This window comes from Haemorhous mexicanus, chromosome 4, assembly GCF_027477595.1.
Source record: "Haemorhous mexicanus isolate bHaeMex1 chromosome 4, bHaeMex1.pri, whole genome shotgun sequence".
NCBI classification, from domain to species: Eukaryota; Metazoa; Chordata; class Aves; order Passeriformes; family Fringillidae; genus Haemorhous; species Haemorhous mexicanus.
Window position 1 is genome coordinate 53,758,785 of NC_082344.1, and position 22,670 is coordinate 53,781,454.

General features: G+C 42.8%; 1 protein-coding gene across 3 annotated transcripts in view; it reads right to left on the reverse strand.

Annotated features, from left to right (window-relative positions):
* Positions 1-22,363, reverse strand: part of LIMCH1 (LIM and calponin homology domains 1) — a 174,412-nt gene extending 152,049 nt beyond the window's left edge. The window contains exon 1 of one of the 3 annotated variants that reach the window (XM_059844922.1): positions 22,036-22,363. In XM_059844922.1, coding sequence (XP_059700905.1) covers positions 22,036-22,131 — 96 coding nt within the window. In that variant the 5' untranslated portion in view covers positions 22,132-22,363. The remainder of the gene's footprint in view (positions 1-22,035) is intronic. The other 2 variants (XM_059844923.1, XM_059844927.1) reach the window with 2 other exon arrangements.
* Between the last annotated feature and the right edge of the window lie 307 nt (positions 22,364-22,670).

The window sequence follows — 22,670 nt, forward strand, 5'->3', positions numbered from 1 at the left end:
ATGGCATTGCAGCAGTGGAAACAATCAAACCAAGTATCAGTTGCAATGGAATCAGGCATTAAATACACATTCTGGTGTATTTTGACCTATTACATGACCTATTACATTTCCAGTTGACACTTTTTCAATGATAAAGCCCTGCCAGGGTGTTGCAGGGCCTGCTTAGCATTAGAGTGGATCAGCCCATCTCTAGGATGGGTTTTGACTGGGCTAAAAAAGGTACTGAAGAGAGCAAGCCATCTCCATGGCATTGATTCTGGTGGCAGTGTGGTCAGCACTTAAAAACAGAGGGGAAACACTGCAAGTCTCATGGTCAGGATGAGTGGCTGACACCAGGTCTTTCTTGAGGCCAGCCAACCATTGGGATGAGACAGAGGAGGAGGGAGAGAATCAGGATCTTGGTAGAGAGGGAGGAGGAGGAGGAGGAGGAGGGAATTCCAGGAACAGTTGGACGTGACAGGATATTTGGTTTCAGTGTATGCTTTAGAAAAGGAATGGCATGCTTGAAGATGGCCACAGGCGTCACTCAAGCTGTGCTCTCAATATAGCCTTCTCCTTCCAGAGTATTCCCCATTGAGCTGCATCAGTGATACAGCTGGATGAGTCTTGTCACCAAACTGACAGGCCAGGCTCTGCACTGCAGGCACTCAAATGTCCCCATTTATTATAGAACATTTTCTGGGCACCACAGCTGGCTCACCTCAGATATCCTAGTTCAAAAGGCACATTCCCAGGTCCAGCTGGAGACAATACCTATTTACCTGTGTGCCTACCCCAGAGGCAGATTTTACACAGAATGCAGGAGAACTACAGCTGTTCCCACATACGATGCTATTAGAGCTGTTGGGACAAAGTCAATTAGGAACAAGTGTTTCATACTGATTATCTGGTTAGATTCTGTGTGCATACACCATGGGGTACCAGTTATCAAGGACTAAAGGACTCATCTACTTAGCTGTGAACTAGGTCCTGTTTCCACTCTAAAATGAGCTAAAATCTACAAAGCAAGAGATAAGAAAACGGTGGGAAAGAGGGGTGATTCTCACACCAGAGAAAATTACCTCCCTAATAACACTCTTCACAGTTACAAGCCCCAGAAACCGACTGCATGGAAGTAGGGAAATACTGCCACAGGGGTTCAGGGGCTTGGGTGGAAGAGCTGCACATAAAAGATATCCTTATCCTTACTGAAGCGTCAAGGCTCTTAAATGTGCTATGCAAAAACAGCACCTAGGGGCCTTTTGATAGCCAAGTTAGGTCAGAAATTTGGCAGATGCCCCCAGTAGAAGCCAAGCACGTTACCAGGTTCAGCAATGATGAGGAGGATCTCTGCTACAGAGAGTTAAAAAAGAAAATCCACAAACAGTCTGTTTTCCAGGATGCCAGCCAAGCACAATGGAAAAGGTTGCTGGCTGTGCTCAGAAAGCCTCACCTCATAGCAAAGGCCATCTCTGAGGCCAGCCCTCAGAGACAGGTAGTCTTTTGGCTAGAGATGAGGGCCAGCCTACATCAGGTGACAGGAGCTGCCTCCAGCTGTGTGAAGCTGATCACCATCTTCCTTCCTCTAACCACAAGCCCTTAACTGAACGTAAGGGGGAGGGATGAAATGGGCAGGTGTCCTGCACCTACACATAATCAACTTTCCATACATGGTTAGATGGAATAAAACCCAGCTTAAGACTGACAATCAAAATCCTACTTCAGTCTCTGTGTGTCATCCTGACTCATAAAGGCCTGGGAACAGTTGTAAAATGAACTTCAACTCAGTTTGTCATAGCATTGTTATGTTGAAATTCATTTTCCCCTGAAATAGAGATGGTGATGCTCCTCATGCTGGCAGTCACAATAATCTCCACAGGAACTGAATTTACAGAACAAGTTTAAACTTCAACACCATATTGCCCAGTCAAAAATTAATATGCCAAGCAAATAGCTTACATAAAGCTCAGATATTTAGTTCAAGTGAGACAACAATCAAATTTTTGATAAAGCCAATGATGTAAAATTCTAGCTTTAGAATTTTCATTCACTGCCCTTATTTAAGTACTGGAAAAAAGCCCATCAAGTTCTTTAAGAGTTGGTAAGATATTACAAAGTTCTGAATCAACTTTGTTTACTCAAATCTAAGAGTTTCTTAGCAATTTTTTTTCATGTGTATATGTCTGCTTGTTTATTTCCTCCCAATTTATATTTGTTTTCAGAATTTGGGATCTCAGTAGCATCTAATGAGGGAAGTGAGCATCAATAAAACACAGATTTTTACTCAAAATGCTTGAGAGTCATAAGATTCTCAGGCAAATATTGTGAGACCTTATTCAGAGAAATCAAGTGAAAAAAACCTATAAATGAGTCTGCAAAGACATATCCTACTGCCCAAAACCTCAACCCCCAAGTTTTAGAGTAACTAGATAAACCCTGGTAAATTGTGACTGTCTTCCATAAGGCTTTCTGCAAGGGTGCCCAAGAAAGCACTTGGGGAGGCAGCCAGCTGCCCACTCCCATCCTCTGCAGAGCACACAGCCTGATTTTCAGATGAAAAACTGATGGTGCTCACACATAATTAAAGAATAGGAAAACCAAAAAAGCTCCACCTATGATGATCACACTCTTGCCAGCAGATGTAAGTACCTTCTGTACTTTATATGAGGCTTTATCTAGAGACCTACAAGATAATGTCTGGATCAAATTAGTGGAACAGGCACGCTCCAGCTTCAAAAACCCTCCTCCGGATTCATTCTGCCAGCTCCTCCCCTTACTTCATGGTCAGCTACTTTGGGGAAAAGGGGGATATTTTCAGTTTTTCAGAAGCCACCTGCACCTACAGGATTTAACATAAAAAGGCATTTTTTTTGGTGCCTGGTTATCAAGTGTCTGCCATGCAACTTTCCACGTTCTCTTTGCCATCAACAGAAACCTGCACAAAGCTACCTTGTGCTAGAATCTCAAGTTTCTTCTCTTTTTCCACAAGAGACACTGGCTGCAAGCATTTTCCCAGGGTTCCAGCCAAAACTTTTATTCTGCTTACCTGTGTCCCCATTTGGGAGCCTATCCTCCACTTCTACCCACTGTCATAGTGCAAGTATTGTTCTGAGAAATGATTTCATGCCAGCACACCAAAAGAGACTTGTATGATGTAGACCCTGTGCTTCAAAGACAGACAGATAAGGTTTCCTTTCTGATCAACACTTATCTTGTAAAAATGGTAATAGGAGTCTTACAAATGCCATCCTAAAACTTAAATATATAGCTTTCTGATTCTCTGGAGCTTTTATATCAGATAAACCAGCTCATGTTACTGACAGCACAAAACCAGGTGCAAACTCCAAGCTTTTATCATAACATTTAAAGGGCCACCGTGTCCTTTGCAAATAGACAATTTTTTTTAAAACCTGAAGGGTCTCCAAGGCATGATGAGCCAGAAATTTCCCTTCTATCTGAATGTGGTACTATCATTTTGTTGTCCCTAGAGCCTTCCAAGCTGCAGAGAAACATGACATCACTTTGACTGCATGGTTGGTGTGCCTGTGTGCACATTTAACACACACTTTCTCTTTAAGCCTCCTAGTTTCATGAGGAATCACCAGCTAGTAGGACCTGAACTTATTGACAGTCGGCCTCAAAAATAGTTGGCATATTTTACAACCAAAGGGTTGTAAATGCAGTTGTAGAGACAGTGCTGTCTCTACAACTGCATCGACCCTTCTGGATTGTAACAGACTCATACCTGCTCGAAGAAGTCCTATGGAGTAAAAAAGGCAAAATAGCCAACTAGGGTTGTTTAGATTATTTTGCACAATATTCCTTTAGGGATCCTTTATTTTGCCAAATACCCACTACCTATGAACATTTAGCACATTAAGCTCAAAACATTATTGTATTGTGGCTTCTATCAGACATACCACTTAGACTCTGTCACCCTACTTCCATGACCCTTAACTGATTTACTGCTTACCAGTGTTAAGTCAAATTTATTATGGTTCCAAGTAAAATTTATTATGTACCCTTTATTATAGTGTAGTCTCCATTATTACAGAGAAATTAATTATTTTCTCATTTAACCACTAGAAAAAATTATATGTATCTATTTATAAATGTAAGAAACAGCCTTAGGCAATTTTTACACCTCATAGCTTGATCAAAAGAGGAAAATGAAATTTGTAGATTTTTTTAACTTAAAAATAAGCATCCCTACTTTAAATCCGCCACAAAACAGATTAGACACCAGAGAATTCCAAATGAATACTATTATATGATAATAATGGGCATAGTGGGTATTAAATGAATAATTTCATTTGACTTTTCATTCTAATCATGGAAGTTACCTATGATGTTACTGAAATAAAGAAGATTTAGAAAAGCATAGCGATAGCAAGGAGATTCATTACCAGGACAAACTGGCAAAATAAGCTTCCACAGCCGTTGTGACAGAAAAAATTTGATCTAATAACCTTCACATGTTGAATTTCAGCCAGAATTTCAGACAACCTGAATACCAAGGAACAGATGACGCTACACAGTAGGACAGATGTTATGGGCTGGCCTCTCCAGCCCTCTCTCCTATCACGTCTTTTTAGAACTCCTAATGTATGAACTACTAATTCATCATGACTTCTTCCTTCTGAAAAGTGATCATAAGCATGCAAAATGTACATTCCAGCTGAAATGTATATAGCAAACCAGAAAATTTGTGCTGGACAAGCTCTTTAATTGTCTTTACCCAGGGAGGTGAAGATCTGCAGAAGATCTGCAATGCTAGTCAGAAAAGTACTTATAATTACAGCATTTTATCATCTATTAGCAAGAAAAATAAGTCACTAGGACTGTATCCTGATAGAATAAAAAAAGGTTTCCTAGCTAGGGGCATTTCAGCCCCACTTCTTCCCTGTTAGAACAGTCCCAAACCTTGGGATAAAACAGCACCCACCACACTGCTCCTTCACTTTGGCTGGTGCCAAGTTTAAAGCAATCCAGTGAGATATGAGTAAGGGAAATAAGACAGGAGAAAAGGAACTGCCTGAGAATGATTAAGAATAAAGAACTGGTATTAAAACAAGACAGATTTATTACGTCAGTTATATCAGAGAAGACTGAGATTGAAAGCCTTAGAGCCCAGCATTTCAGGCAAGGACACTGATAGTTCATTGCCTGTACAGTTTGTACGCAGGCAGCAAAAGCAGGAAAGAATTGCAGGGAGTTGAAAAGATGGTCTTGTATTTCAGCCAGCTAACACGCTTGATCTGAGGTCTGAGTACTGTCCTGGCTGATGCCACCGTACTCAGTGGTGTCACCAGTGCAATCAGTGGCACCAAGATTCGAGAGCTGATTACCAGGCACACACTGCTCATTTGCTGTGAGTGCCTGGCATCCCAGCACACGGAAGAGAGCCATAGCTGTGCCTCTATAATGCCACGGAATGCTAAGTACATGGCAAAGAATACAAGGTCTTAAGAGTCTCAAATTAGCATACAGTCTTGAATCAATTTCACCACAATTCTGACACTTACAGTGGAGGCATGAAATAAGGTTCATGTTTGCACAGAACTTTTTTGCAAAGATACTTTAGTGATGAGCAGCACAGAAGTCTGAGAAAGTAATTCCATCCTTGGAATTTGGTTTGAACTGCAAACAAAGAACATGGCATAGGACTGCATGTTGAACAGTGAGGAGAAAATGAAACACTGAATAGCTGTTCATTGAGAGCTGTGCTATTCATTCTGTGCACTAAAGAGATACTCAGGAGAAACACAGCAGTGACCACGTATTTAATATGCATGCCCATGAAGGGAAACTGAGCTTGCAGAGACAACACTATTGTGTTATTTTAGCAGGCCTGACCTTGCAAATTTCATCACGTTCTCCAAGACTGAAGACAGAAACATATTACTGAGATAATTCTTATTTCACTTGCATTTAGCTGTCTTCAGTGAGATCAGGCCCTGAAATGCTGGGAACCGTTTGAGGGGGGTTAAAGCCTGCCTCTTTTCCAAAGGAGAATACAGCACACCTCTTGATGATTTATCATTTTTAAGTTTGTACATGCAATTCCATCTAACAAATCCTGCAAGCAAAGGTCAGGAGATGAAGTGCCAAAAGAGTGAACAATCAAATTATACGTTCAAATTAAAAGTAGTAAGAAAACAATTTTAAAAGCCCAGTGGAAGAAGTTTTGTTGGGCTCTTCTGTAGTCAAAGAGTTTGCCCGTGCTCTAGTGGAGGCTAAACCTCCAGCATTAGCCCAGAAATATCCTACACATATACATTTGCATTAGTATTCCCTTGTCTTCTTACAAGCTCTGCTGTTCATGGGGTGTGAAGCTGGATTTTCTGGTACTGTATACATGAAAGCTCTTATTGGTAATTATAGAAAGTAAGGTATTCTTGGAGGAATGCACAGGCCCTTCCTCAGCTCTATGCAAAATTATACCAACTGAATTCTGTGGTATTTGAAGCTATCATAATGGATTTTTAAAAAATCATGAATGTACTTCAAAATGCAAATAATTTTGTTTCCCATTTGGATGATGAAATTTACATCTGCTACCCTAACTTGAAGCCTCAACAAAAGATAGAAAACTGACTAATGCCAAGTTACTCTTAGCACGTTAGATTTCTAATGCAATATGATAAGTCTCCTGTAAAAATTTTGGTATATAATCTTATGGTAACAACAACTACCAAAAAAACCAGAAGGACTCAGTCTATCTAAAGTTAAAAAATTTACCCTAAAATCAGAGTGCTAGAAAACAAAACTAATAAACGTCTGGACTCAATATGGAAATGAGACACTATCACCAAGGGTGAAAATATACAAAATATGGTCTTTCAAGACACACAGTTATGAAATCTCCCAACCAGGAACTAAATAACAAGATCATCCTGAGCTATAATCTCGGCTCCAGTCTGGGCCACTTTCAAAGGCTATCAAATTCCAAGCAGTATTTGTAGTACAAGTATTACAGAGTGATCTCTGTAGTCTGCTCTGTAAAAATGAAAATGGAAGCCAGCTGATGGACTTCAGGGCACCAACGGGCTTTGGTTTTGTAGGGCAGTTTTTACTTTAACTGCAAAAACAACAAAGGCCCAGAAAGTTCTCTTCCACTTCCAACAAGCTTAGCTGGATCATCTGCTTGGTCTGCAATGTGACCCTAAACCATCCTTGGGATAGCAAAGTACAACACAGGACACAGAGAAGGAAAGGAATTCTAATTATTTGATCTTTGAGAGAAAGATGGATATGTAGATTGATTCTCTTATTAAAAAAAAAAAAATACTCCTCAGTACTTACCCAGTAAATCTTTTTGCTGATGATATTCAAAAAAGCAGGTCATTTTTGACAGTCTTGAGTTTTAAGATGAACCTTCTGATTACAGACATGATCTAAGGAATTTTATACTTTTTCAGTACTATTTAATACTATTGTGTCTTTCCAGAGACAGAATTCTGTTGTGCCAATTCATACTCATGAACACATCTGCTTTTCCAAAGATTTTCAAATATAAATTGGGCTGGTATTAGTAAAATTAGTAGTGTCTTAAACTAAAGTCAGTTAAGTCTAAAAATATGTGACACATCAGCTGAACAGTGTTACAAATTTATCTCCAGTTGAAAGGGACATGAGTCCTTTTGCCTTTTTATTGAAGACTTTGTTCTTTTTAATAATAAAAAACGCTTTTTTTCCCCTTTCATGCCTGTGAGTGCTCTCACCAGAAGCATACCAAACTCATTCAATGTCCTCTGGTAGAAGGACAAATAGATGAGCTAAGGGAAAGAGTGCAGATATGATAAAAATTAAGGGGTTATCACAATTATTTCTAGAATTACACCAAACATTATTGATACAATGTGTGAGTAGGCGGCACTAGAGCTGAAATTGGATGCAAACCATGACAGAGTAACACATAGGCTAAACATTATCTTCATTGTGCAATAGATCCAAGGCCAGTAAGAAACATATTAGTAAAGAAACAGATGTTCTGAGAGCATGCAACCCAGGATGAGTTCTTCCTTTTACCTGCTTAGCGGCAGTAAAGAAGCCTGCAGAGCAAAACAGCTTCTCCATCCAGCCTGGACCAGTGCCAGGATAAACTAAGCTACAGATCCAAAAGAGAACTGATCCTTGATTTTAATTACAGGAGGATTGCTTACACATTAGCTTAAAACTGTAACTCTCAAAGCATAAGACAATTTACAATCAGGTGACTGCCAAGGAGCAGGGAAGTGAAAGAAATGACCATTCAAGCACCAAGTGTCCGCAAAACACAAAGCACTCTCCTCTTCACCCAACCCAGCTGTGCTGGCAAGAACCACTGCTGCCAGTGGTTTGAGAGGCGAGGACATCACGTTGGAGGGACACCACTACTACACCAGGTAGTACACTGGTACTCCCTCCTTCAGCACTAGCAGAAGGAGGGAGTACCAGTGTCATCATCACCACCACTGCAAGTACTCTCTTCCCAGGGTCATGCTGCCCATGGGACCAAATCTGGAAACTACAGTAATCATCTTCAGAGAGTGAACAATGCAGATGAATGCTGAGTGACTTTGCTGCTCATGGGCTTCACTCAGTGTTCAAGGAATGTTGTATACAGAGTCCCAAGCCCACACATGTCACCTGTGTTATCTCAGGAAAAAGCAATACTTACCAAAATCTGACTCTTAAAGTTTTGGCTTGAAAATATTGTGGGAAGGGGAACAGAGAGAAAAATAAGGGTATTTATAGTAAATTTTTATTCTTTGCCCACAGAGCAATTAAGCTGGAACTCCAAATAGGAAGAATGTAGGGCAAATTAAAATTTTTAAGCGCTGTAGAATTACTGGTTTAATGGTCTGCCAAATGACAGCACACTCCCAGCAAAGAGTTCTGGCTGCAGAAATCCCTTAATCCCAATGAATAACAAACTGGGAATAATGTCAGCAAAACAGCTGTCAGGATGAAATGCTGTTCAAGTTGACTAGGGGAACAACTGCCTAGACCTGGAAAGCAACATGTTCAGCCCAACCTCAAAGCAAAACCAGGAGCTTACTCTACAGTTTAACTAAAACCTGCCTCCACCATCTTCTGTCTTAAAAACAGGGTTTATGCAGGACAAAGACAGAAGCAGTAAAGGAAAGAAGCAATTGTTCTCTTCAGAAACAGAGCAGGATCAATTTGGAATTGAGAGTTGAGTCCAAGTGTCTTCCAAAGAGATGATCTGGCAATTTGCTATCTGTCTGTACTTCTGCTTCTCACTTTCTACTGTGATAGAAGGGAATACTAAATACGTGATAGAAGGGAATACTAAATGCAGAACTCCTGAAGACACAACTTCACAGAAACAATGTACCAGGAAATCTCTATTAAGCCCTGCTGAGAAACCTACTCTAGTCAGAATTGCTATCAAATATTTCCAGTAGAAAGAGCTACATCTTGCCTGCAACATGATCAGGGCCTGAGATCTCCACTCCAACCAGGATGTCCTGGGGAAAAGGAGATTTTACAGTGGATTAGTCATGCCTGATCTAGCTTATATTCTCTAAAGTGCCTGTTACTGGATGTGTTCTCTTGAAGCTCTTTATCCAGACTCTGTTAATTCTCATTTCTTCCCTTCTCTCAACTAAATTTCCTAAATTTATTTATTTCTCTGCAAGTTTAGAAGAAAAACCTTGAAATTATATGCACCAGGACACAAAGATACAAGGGACATGGATGACCATGCACATCAACTACTCAAGTCAGCTCACAATAACCATTATCCTATATAAAGATATTTTAAGTCCCTAAGGCACATAGGAGGCAGAGAGCGGGCAGAATCCATGTGACAAATGCATCAAGTGAGTGCCTTTTGCCACCTATATTTCTGTGCATTAACAGATGGATTACTGGGCAGTCATTTACAAAAAAAAAAAAAAATCCCCCAGCATTGCCCACACAAGCAGAAAGCAAAATGGTCCAAAGCCCTTCAGTCAAAAGCCATATTTTAAGTTAGATGAGCTGTTGATGAACAAAAAAAAAGGGGCATTTTGTTTTACTAGTAAGAACAAAGTTGTAATTCTCCTAACTTGTATTAGTTCAAGTATTCCGTCACTGCACTGGGAGTGAAAGAGCTATAGTTACAGCAGTCCAGAAATTCCCAAACGTGCTCTTTCCCTCCAACAGCCTCATTAGACTTCTGGCAGGAAGAAATCATGGCTCTGAGGAGTAGGACAAGTGCACAGGTCAACACACTTGGCTTCAAGCTCAGTCGTTCACAAGACATTTTCATGGCAACCTATAAATGCAGTTGGTTGTGGAAGACTCGTCAGACAGCAGCTCTTTTCATTTCATGCCATTGTCCTAAGGAATTCAGCTATGATACACCTCTGGACAACAAAGGATGCAAGCGTGCACATTGGAAGTGACCTTCTGCCCCTGTCAGCAGCTTTCTACATTGGGGAAGAGCCATTTCTCTAACTTGTTTTTTCTTGAAGAAATAAAAGCTTATTCTTAACAGAGTAGCAGCAAGAAATTTTCACACGTGGAAGCATCTCAACTTCGTTGGCTCCATCACATCCACTTCACCAACCATTTACAGCTTTCATGCTGTTGCAGTTCTAAGTTTAAAGCACTCTCCCTCCCCACCAAACACAAAAATAGGAGCTTATGTTTTGCTCTTTTCTTATGTTTTTGTGTACAAGATGCTTATGTTATCCCTCTCAATTCTAAAACTTCTACCTGGCTGAAGTTGCATGCCCTGAGAAATGTTCCCTGCTCATAGTTAACACTGACAGTCCTTTCTCCAGGAGCACTTTTCCAACAGCACCTCTTTCCTGGGTGTACTGGACACCAGGTCAAGCCACGGGAAGCCATTGCTTTGGTGCTTCACATTGGAGCTCCTCGTCCTGTGCAAAGCCTGCCCCCACTGCTGCTGTGAAAATCAGCTCCTTCTAGTCACACAGCCCTGCACCCCAAGCAAGCAAAGATGGCATACTCCCCTTCCCTGCACAGAGACCCCCCTCATGGTCTTCCTCCTCTTGGGAGACACCAAGAGACAGGAAAAAGGCAGAAAACAAAAGCTTTCAACACAGTTTGAGATTGCACCACTTCCAGCAAGTCTGCTCTGGCTTTGATCTATTGATTTCAAGGCCCTTAATGTGGGAAGCTGAAATGCAAGTTTTTTCCACACAATTTGTTAAAAAAAAGAAAAGAAAAAAAAAAGAAAAGCCAGTAATGCAATGGAGAACTAAGCATTGCACTGAAAAACTAACAAATATTGAGGGTGGATGTAAAAACCACAAATATCAGATCTGCCTATGACCAGAATATGCACTCAAGAGTCTTGGTTGAAATCCAAACATAAAAAGTACAGAATCAAAACTATTATTCAGCTATTATTTTAGAGACAGTAGTGAACTACAATGAACGGAAATGATTGGATAAAATCCTGCAAGCACTGGTAGACAAGTTTTTTACTATATCTTACTGGAATGTCACCCAGAGCTACCCCTGTGAATTTTCATTAAATTGTCCCATAGCTATCTATAACTGCTTTGCTTACTTTCTCCCCCGAAGCTACTAACACAGAGCAAAATGAGTGAAAGGAATGAAGTTACAAAGCATTTATTACTGAAATGCATTTTTAGAAAAAAATAGTGATCTTTTCCTGTGTAGGGTACTGCAAGAAGGTTCTCCCACCAATTGCAGTGCATCCCTCATAAACTATATAGATCTTTAGATCTGGTTTGATGCTTATAGTTGGAGGGCACCCACAGCAAGTGAACATCTGCAAATCTAACTGAGGACTGCTTCCTGGGAGAAAATAATTATTGAAAGACAAGGGAGGTAAAACTACTGCAACTTCACCAGCCTGATTTTTAACCCCTATTCTCCCGTTATGCTCATCTCCTCACAGGATGTATCTCACCCTTTGCTGTGCTGTGCCAGTCTGAGAGTCTCTGGATGTCAGGAGCTGCAATGCAAGAGCTGCCTGTGCTGGAACCACCAGCTGGAACCACTACACAAGAGCCACCACCTCCACTCCGAGCAGTGGCCATGCGCCTGGGCCGTGCTGAGAGATCAGGGTAGCACTGCCTACAGCCCTTAGCACCAGCAGGCAGAAGTACCTGCCTTGCCAGAAAGTGCCCTTCAGCCCAGCACCCTCAGCAGAGCAGTGACATGGGCAGAGTGGCTCTGGTCTGAGAGAAGGAGAAAGCAAAGTCCCAGCAAGACTGAAGACCTGCATGTTCACAATTAAAATGTTTAGAGAGTACTTTTGCTCCCCTTTGGAACAGGCAAGATGTTTCTAATAAAGGATCATTTGAGCCAATTAAACTTTGTTGATTTTGGGGTTTTTAACATGTTATTCCGAAACTGAAGGCCCCCGTGTTGAAATAAAAATTGAGTTTGGAGGGGTAGGATATTAGGCTAAGGTTTTATATAATTTCTGTGAATGCAGGCAAGACTCACTTTTGTACTCACCGATTATGATACCTTCTTTTCCTTGCACGCATAATTTTTTCTGAAAAACAAAATATTTTCTTGCCTATCTAATTGATCCAAACACTGTCAGATGACAGACACTGCACATGCATACTCCTAAATCTGTAGCTTCTTTTTGCCAAACTACAACTTCAAAAAAACTTCATCAGAATCCGGAAAACAACAAACAGAAAAAAGATACTTACATAGTTATTGTCTTTTTTTTATTCTTTTTTTTTTTCCTGTTTAGATTACATAGTTGCATTTATGCCTCTGGACTGAAAAAATTTCCAGAGTTGTTTTTGTTGCAATATACGTGAGTTAGCCCACTGAAATGAATCACAACAATCGCACAGAAACAAAGCCAAGGGATTCATGGCTGGACATCCTGGCACACTGGGTATCCCTGCCTGCACCAGCCTGACAGAGACAAGGCAGCCACTTCTGCCTCTCCTCATCCCTCTCCCTTTCCCAAACACAGTCAGGAAATGCTCACTGACAAGTAGCAGACTTCAGCTAACACACCATGACTCTTTTTAAAATGGAAAAAAAGAAAATGGAAAATATAAGCAAAATTGCCATCAAAGGCATGAAGTTAATACTCAAAACAAGGAATTCAGAGGAAAAACAGGGGAGGATGACTTCAGTGCTTTTCCTCAGACACAGAAGTTTCCCTTCTCTAACAGCAGACAAAAAAAAAAAATCTCTTACTTAAGAATTTTCTAGATTGGTAAAGTAGACATTTGGACAAAGAATTTTCAGTATTTGTTGGAAGTAGAATTAAAACGGAGTGTCCAATACACTGATATTAGATATAAAATATGCACAAGAAATTAAATCATTATAAGTTCCATAATTTCCTTGAATATTTATATGCAGGTGAAGACTAAAGTTAGAGTTTTGGATTTGGGAGTTACATTTGCTTTAAGACATATAGAAAGGCCTCTAACCTCCACCAGAGCCACAATCTGCTGTCATACAACAGCATAACTTTCTGCATTTCATGAAGAACAATGCTGGGAAAGCCCCAGAGAGATTTTTAACCTCAACCCCCTGTCCTCTGTAGCCATGCAGGCATTCTGCTCCCATTTGAAAACAGTTATATATGGGAATCAGCCTCTGCTTTTGCAAAAGCAAGATTATGCTTCTCAAGTCAGAGCAACAGTTTTAACTCTTTGTGCCAATCTGTGACCTGATGCTGAGCTAAAAATTCCTTTGAGTTTCTTGGCCTTCTGGTTTTAGTGGAAAGATCATCTGGAGCTTTTTCCTGCCACTCTGGAAATGCAAAGGTCCCAGAGTGGAAGACAATAGTTTTCTTCATCCTCAGTTCACAACTTCTCCTTCCAAGAGTCCCACCCCATGTGAAGGAATTCAGATGATGCAGTGCTACCAAACATTATCAATACATCATGTAAAACCCTTGACCCACATTTTTGCTGTATTTATGTATCAGAGCTAAAATAAAGTTTTGTAACTCTTACGTATTAACCTTTCCACAGATTTTGCGTCCTCATTGTTGGTGAGAAAAACCTGAGACACAGCAATGCATGTCTGAGGAACTGCAGGAAACAGCTTAATTTATTTATTAAATGATACTGTAGTCCACCCAGTCATTTGATTGCTCCTGATTGCAGCACTCTGCAGAGATCTACCAACACCAATAGGAAACGAAGACAGAGGGAATGTGTTTACAGTATCAGGATGAGGTCTCCTGGGTTTTGTGCATTACATAGAGTATGTGCAGCCACTTTCCATATAGCTTGTAGATAACTGAAGGGCTGGGATTCATCTGAAGACTGTGGAAAAGTCAGATGGAGGTAGAGAGAATTTGGATGTTGGAACAGTATAAGAAAAAAGCCATCAGAGAACTTTTCCTTTGATGTTCTTTCTGAAACTCACAGTGGGATCAGATCACACATTGCAAAAATGCCTGTCTTATTTCGATCATGAGCCAGGGATCATGCAGAACACTCTGTGAAGGAGCCATTAATGAAGAGCATTTCTCTCTTACCTTACTCATCCATCCATTCTGAGTAGAATTAAAGAATTGCTTCCCCTGCCTCCACCATGCTGCTCCTTAGCCTGTGAAGTGCTCTGTGAATCACTGACAATGATGCCAAAGCCAAGAAGCCATAGCAGTATTATTTTTCATAATCTTAGCTTGTCAAGATTGATTTCAAAATCAAGCTGTCTTTAGTACTGGGGATGAGACCTCTGAACAGCCGAAACCAGCAAAATAGGGTTTCTCTTCAAAAGAGCAAATGAAGAGGATTTTCTTCTCCTCATCAGTCAAGAATTCACTAGACTACTTCAAGTCAATTTTAACATCAGATGCAAGCTCTACTATTAACCCTGTTGTTAAGCTAGACATTTTTCTAGGGTAAGGATTGCTGGAAATAATCATCATATATGCACACAATTTAAGAAAAACCCTAGTTAACTGTAGCAGGTTATACTGGAACTGAGCAGAATGACTATCAAGGTAAGGGACTCTTATAAACAATTAATACCACAAACAAAAAGCCTTTTAAAGATTTAGCATCTAAATTCTCAAAAATTAAGCCTGCATGTCATCTTCTCAAGATCTGGAAAGGAAGGGAAATTTAAATTCTTTGATGGTCAATCATAGCAGTGCACAATTAATTAAATAATAACAAAAAAAAAAAATTCCAGCCAAGCCAATGAAGCTAGTATTTTTTACAGTTTCCTATAATAAAACAGGTTTAGCAAAAATAGTTAGATTAGAAGCCAAACATATTTCACACTGCCTTGGAGAGTTTCTACAAATTCAGTAGCATACCCTGAAGATGCCTGCTGTAAGCCATAGGAGTTTTGCTTTTGTATAAAGAAGGATCTTGGTTATATAAACAATAACACAAGTGGCCTATAAAGTAGCATTAAAAATAAAATTAAGTGATGCTTACCCAACCACTATCAAGGAGTCATAGATGCACAGAATAACCAGATGTCCAGGTTGGTAGGGACATCAGAAGGCCTCTAGTCCAACCTCCTGCTTTGTGCAAGTGCAGATCTTGGGTCTGACTCGGCCATTCCCAGCTTTGTCCAGACTGGAATGAAACATTCCAGGGATGATGTTCTCCCAGCACCTTGGGTCAACCTGCACCTGTGTTCAGCTGGCTCATGGTGAAGAAACTTCTCCCTATATCAAAGCCACAATCTTTTCTATTTCAATTTATGACAAGTATCTCATTTTCCTGTCACATACCTCTGTGAAGTGCCTGAATCCATCTTCTCAAAAACTGGCTCACAGCTACAGGGCTGCTGCTGCCCTGTCCGCACAAAGCCACCTCTCCTGAAGAAGCCCAGCTCCATCACCCTCTCTCTCATGACAAGTATTCCAGCCCAATCCAGCCTGGGGGCTCCCTGCTTATTTTCCTCCAGTTTACCAATGTCCCTCCCACACTCTGGGCTCCAAAACTGGATGCAGATTTCCAGGAGGGGCCTAGCAAGTGCCAAACAGGAGCAAACAACCACTTCCATCCCTACCAGCTCCAGAAGATCATGGAGTAGCCTCTTCTTCTGCCAGAACGTCACAGGCTTGTACCCAGCCTGCTTTCCCACAGGTTCCCCCCAGTCCTTTCCATCAGAGCTGCTGCCCCAGCAGTCAGTCCCCACCCTGTCCCAGGTACAGGAATTGCATTTATGCTGTTTATTTTAAGCTGTGGTACATTACTCTTCTTCACATTCTGTCTCAAGGATACAGGCCACAGCCCTTTCACCCACGGCAGTGGTTAACATAGCTGGGAGAAGTTTCAGCTATCAATTTTAATGTCATGTCCCTGCTGCCATGGAATCTGTTGTACTCATTGTGATCTAAGGGCCCAAGTGAGGCAATTCTTCCTTCTTTAAGTGATAATATTGGAAGGAGAAGAGAAGGAGAAGGAGAAGGAGAAGGAGAAGGAGAAGGAGAAGGAGAAGGAGAAGGAGAAGGAGAAGGAGAAGGAGAAGGAGAAGGAGAAGGAGAAGGAGAAGGAGAAGGAGAAGGAGAAGGAGAAGGAGAAGGAGAAGGAGAAGGAGAAGGAGGGCAAGCTTAGATCTTCATGGCATGCACACCAAAATGTTCATACCTTCCCCCATGCAGCTGTCCTTTTAAATTACATTTTCACCCCATAAATGTCTTCTTCTTTAGAAAATTGTTCTTCTTCAGGGACATGACATAACTGTGCTAACTGGTCTCTACACCATCTGCATAACTGCATCCCAGACTGAAGTTAAGGTCAGATCTTTTACCTATTTTAAAATTTCAGTACTGAAAGTAGAAATTAATTCAGGTTTGAGACTATTAAGAGTTCAGTCCTGCTTTTCCTGACATTATCCCTTCAACACTAGTATTGTTGTTCTGATTATTTTCACCCCTTGCCAAGTGCTACTTGTAACATGGCTTAAACAGATCTCATGACAAGGGAACTGGGTTCATGTGTACAGCACAGGACGTCAGCTGCCAGGCAGCTGGAGAGGAAAAAACTTCTAGAAGGTGGTAGTCTGACAGGGTCAGAGAGTTTGGGTGGGTTCTACCACCCCCATTAAATCAATTTAGCTGTCATTCCACCAAATGACTAACTGAGCCAGAATGAAGAGCATCCCATCTGTCCTGCCTGCAGTCCCTAAACGCTGCCCAGGAGGAGATACAGAGATAGCAGTGAAGAATTCCTCTCCAAGTCCAGTCACTGTAATCACAGTAAAGTTATCCTGCCTTCACATACATCTAGGGCCTGATATCAGCCACACACCTTTTGATCACTCATGGTTACCTTACAAACACCATGGGAAGGATTCTTCTGGCCTATACTTCAGCTTTTCCACATATCAGGCTACTTGCCTAACCCATTTGCATATGTTTCTTCTAGTCTGAGAATACACTTGCTCACTTTAATAAACTAATTCTCAATACATTACTTAAAGTATATAGGTAAGGCACTCTTCCAGCAGAAGATAAAGAGCTCAAAAGAAAGAAAGGCTAAAGGCTGAGAAATTTGACCTGCAAACACTGCTTGGAGGTTCATTCAACAACTATTCTACAATATTTGATTAATAAAACCATTCCGTTTTAGAGCTTGGTGCAACATTCTGCACTCAAATTGTTGTATTTAAATACTCTCATAAAGTAGTTCACCTGATGTCTCTGGAAATGCTTGCTAGAGAAGATGTCTATTAGATTTAATGCATTCCTATCCATATAACGGCATGGCTGTAGTGGCACCCAAAGGTCCCAGTTTGACTACAGGCACCACTGTTCTAGGAACTGTGTCAACGGTCAGAGGAACTGGTGTCCCTATTCAAGGATCTTAGAATCAGCTTTACAGAAGAGTAGATGTCTACACGTTTGGAAATAGAAACACTCATTCAGGACACAGGTTGCTCATATAGTCAGTGAATCAGTCAGCTTCCCCAGTACATTTCACCAAAAGAACTTTATCTCTGATGTTCCTCAAAGGTCATACTGCATTCTGAAGACCATATCAACAAACTTGTGTATTACTCTAGTTCCAGGACACCCCTGCAGATACTCCGAACAAGTCCTTCACCATCAGGAAAGACTCTGCTCAATGAATTACCTTCAACTCCTTTTAAGTTACATTTTTGCAGTGGGAACCTCCTCTCTGGCTGAGAGAGAAACCCTATGGAAACCTTGTTTCTAGACTCCCGGCTCAAGCAAATCGCATAAAGTTTATTTGCCTGAGTCACTTCCCTGAATTTATGCCTCTCATACTCTTCCATAGAGAAGGTAGTGCAGGAGGGGCCTGCCTATTTTGCTGTATGTTGTGCCACATCCAGAGGCACTAGGGAATGCAGATGGTCCTGCAGCTTCTCCTAGAAGCAGTACCACTGTTACTAATTTAAACCACCACCTTAAATACAAAAATCTAAGAGGTGTTTTTGCTAGAAGGCAAAAAGAAGACACAAAGCACCCAACAAACTTCTCTGGCTGGGAAATTTCTCCATAAAGCAAGAATTCTCATGGGGAAGGTATATAGGAAAAAAGCAACAGATTATTAGAAGTTGATGGGGTTTAGCTTACACACATCTAGAGGGAATGATAAAGTCAAGCGCTGGTCACAACGGACAGAAAAACACAACCTGCTTATTATTGCCATACAACTATGAAGTCAGTCTTCTTATCAGCTAGCAAAGTTTCTAAGGAATACAAATCTATGGAAAAACCATCCCTAATTGAACCAAGTCTCAGCAGTGAGGAGAGAGCATATTAATGAGGCAAGGCTAGGAGGCACGATGAGGAGATAACAATACCCTTAGGAGTTACACCAGTATTAAATGTGACTGTGACTTTATTACCGTATTGTTCTCCTATGAGTCTTTACAGCAAGAATAACTCTGTTTGCACAGATGTGCTTTCAACCACCAACTATTCCAGATTAAACACACATACAGAGAACCTTGATATTTTAAGATTACAGGCCATTAGATTAAATTAGATTTGTTATTTTGCTATAGTATGCCACTAGGCTTTACAAGCTTGATATATTCTTTCAGTGAAACTGAGACACATTAATTGAAATGAGATACCACACCTTTAATAATGCAGACTGATATAGCTCTCTCACAGGATTTTTCATTCAGTGCCTTTATTTTAATTCCTCTGAGTGCTACTAAGAAGTTGCATTTTATCATTAAGAGGGCATTCTTCACTTAAGTAATACATGCCAGGCTAAACTAAAATAATAGACCAGTTTGCTGTTACAAGGGGGATGCACAGTTGATACTTATGCAAAAGTAAGAAAGACTGAACTCTGGTTTTCTACCCAAATGTAACCACCAAAACTTCAGTGTAATTTAGACCACCCTACACTGCATCCAGATTAAAGTAATGCTGGCAGAGAAAAGGAAGGCTTGTAGCACCCAGAAGACCCTCTCTGGTGAAAGGTGACCCAAGGAGTAAGACTCAAGGAGTAAAAACAAGACCCCTAAAGACCTCTGGAGCAGTGGAATGGAAGTTCCTTGATCCTTGCAGATCTAAACACTCATAACTTAATGTCTTGTCTGCCCATCTGCAAGAAGAGGAGAAGCCTCTCTTTCTAGCCCCACCACAGGAGAAATGTACTGCAGACCATGGGGTGGATTTCTGCAGCCCTACAACAATAATGACAGCCCTCAGACGAGGATTTAAACCAGATGAAATTTAATCGTTAGAAATAAAAATGCACAGCAAGCTGAGACAGTTTTCAATCTGTCCATTTCTACTTTAATTTCCTTGCATGGTACTATTTTACAGCCTAAGACAGATTTTAAGCTGTCTTACACTGCTAACATTTTCACTAGATTTTCTGCTCCATACTACAGGTTTGATATCTCTCCTTGAAATTATAACAATTTTTTTTTTTTTCATTTGAGAGAGATGTAATTTTAAATGGTCTGGAAGACACAACACACTGGACATTTCCTAACATCTCTAGGCCAGAGAATAAACCGGTGAGAGACAAGTACAGAGCCAGCTGAAGCAGATGGACTTAGTAGCCAGACACAGCATGACCCCCATTTCTGCTTTTCATGCAAATTGATAGGGCTTGGCACACTGAATGTCGATACCTTATCATTTCCTACTTTTTTAAATTTTATTTCTTTTTAAGACTGACATTGCTTTTCAATAACTTTGCACTAGCATATCAAGTTCTGCATAATTCAATCAGTTCAAATCACCCAGATTTAGAAGGGTGAATGCTGACCAGATTTTTGGAAGAGGTAATAACCCTCATGCTCCAGAGCTTAAGCCAAACTGGGATTAAAAGGAAATACGATGTGTTAGGCAAATTAAGCCACATTTGCTTCACTGGCAGCTTCTTCCTTCTTTCTCTTAGTGGGAGCATCAACTCTGGGCATTGCTGGAGAAGCAGATGCTTCCCTCTCACACCACAGCTGTGGCAATGCTCCAGGCTCCTGATACATTCCCCTCAGGCATGGGGACGGTTGCAAAATCAACAGTACATCACAGTTCTGTCACTCAGGGATCAAGCAGATGATGCTTTAAAATTTGGAGGAAGCACAAGAAGTTATTGACAACCTCCCCTGTACACATTGAACTCTTGGACTTGCGTGGAGGAAAAGAACTTAAAGAGCTCTCCTGCTCTGCTCACCAGGGCCTGTGTAGCACAAGAAACAGGCATGAGACCTCCTGCCACAGTGGACTGTGGAATAAACTGCCCAAGAGAGAAGTTTCTGCCTGACCCACAAGGTTTGTTCTATTACAGGAAGACTTATAGTCCTTTATTATTATCGTGCCTGGAGTGGCTGATGACAGCTTTGTTATCTACAGAGAACTGCTTCACCATTGAGTTCTTGGCTTCGTTGGTAGTCAGCAGGACTCACGGTCACAAGGTATTTTTATACCATATGTACGATGGAGTCACGTGCCTCTCTCCTTTGGTCCTCTGTCATAAAGAAGGCTATAGAGAAACTGCTGTATTCATCTTCCCAAGACAAATGGTGTTTATGTGCACTTCACTTTTCCAAGCTGCATGCTCACCTTTCCTTGTCACAAAAGCCCTTCTTTTCACATTCATCATGGTTCCACTGCCTCTGGTCCTACACCAGCCAGATTCACATCATGTCAGGGCCAATTCCCTGAAGACTGACACAGCATTACTTTTCCAATTGATACTGGACTAAAACATCGCAGTCTGAAATTCACAGGGCTTCACAGAATCTTAAAGTCACAACGATTTTTACAACCTTTTGCCTAGTCACTTTCAGAAAGAGACTACACTGAGGCTTTCTAAAAGCTGCAGATTAAATTCAAAGCCCACAGCTGAAGGGAACAGCTACCCTGGTATCTGGGTTTTTGCCACCTTCACACATGTTCTGAACCGGAAATCAGATGAAGAGCTATTTTCAGCGTCTCTATTGGCACATGCCAAAATATTTAACTATTAAATTTGACCCGCCACCTGCCCATCTTTCCGTTTTACGGCGCGAGCAAACAGCACGCACATCTATTTTTTCTGCCCTGCTAGAACAGCCAGACTGAATATCTCTCCTTGGTCGGCTGAGAGACGGGAACAGGGGCAGCAGGGCTGTCCCCGGCCTCGCAGCGGTGACGGCCCGCCCCTCCGCGCACTGCGGAGCGCTACCTGCGCGGCCGCCGCCGCCGCCGGAGGCCCAGGGAGCCGGCGGGGCGCAGGGCCGGGCGCTTCCCGGCGGCGCGGGGGCCGCTCGCCGCCCCCGGGAGCCCCGGCGGGACGGGGAAGCACCCGCGTCCGCTCCGTAGCTCGGCGCACCTGCCCGGCTCATGTTTACAGCCGTCCCGTTCATCCCAGCGCCGGGGGCGGGGAGGGGAAATGCGATTAACAGATTAAGTTTGGAAGCGACGGAAGGGGGGCGGGGGCCCATCCAAAGGCGCGCACCCTGCGCGGGGGCTGAGCGGCGGCTCGGTCGGCCCCGGCTGCTTTCCCCGCAGCGAGGAAAGCTGGGGAGAGCGGCGGGGAGGCCGGGATAGAGATCAGCGTGGAATAAAACGCCCACAGTCCCCGGGGGGACAGCGACCGTGGGGGGAGGGAAGGACACCGGGTCGTCCCGCGGGCGTCCCCGATGGGGTCAGGCGCCCGCACCCCTGCCATCCCGCGGGCTTACCTCGATCCATTTCTGAGCCTCGGTGAAGGCCAGCTCAGGCTGGGGGGGCTCGGCAGGAGGCTGAACCTCTCCCAGCTCCAGCCCAGGACTGGCCATCTGCAGGGCCCCGGCGCGCCGCTGCTGCGGCGGGGAAGAAGCCAGGCACCGAGTCGCCAGCCCGGGCGAGGGGACGCCGGAGGCCGCTGCCTGTCTGTCCCTGCCTCTCCCTGCTCGCAGCCGCCGGGGCGGGAGCCGGGGGCGGCGGCGCTCCGCAGCCCGGCTGGCCGCAGCTCGCCTGCGGTAACCTCTCTCCGCCGGTGCCCCGTCTGTCCGCCCGCCCTGCCGGCTCGGTCCTCCCTCGGCTGCCGCCCCGCCCGCCCCGCCGGCGGAGCTGCGCTGCGCTGCGCTGTCCTGAGCTGCCAGCTAAAAATAAAACAGACGGGCGAAGCCGCTTTGCCTTCAGCCCATGCAAATGCCCGCGCCGCCGCCTCCCCGCCGCGAGCATCGCATCGCGGGCGGCGCTGCGGCCGGGGGGGAGGGTGGGCGGGGGACTCGGGCACCCCGCGTGGGGGACGGGGACGGGGACGGGGACGGTGATGGCGAGGCGCTCCCTGTTTGGGGAAGAGCCGCTCCCTTCACCCCTGCTCCCGGGGAGG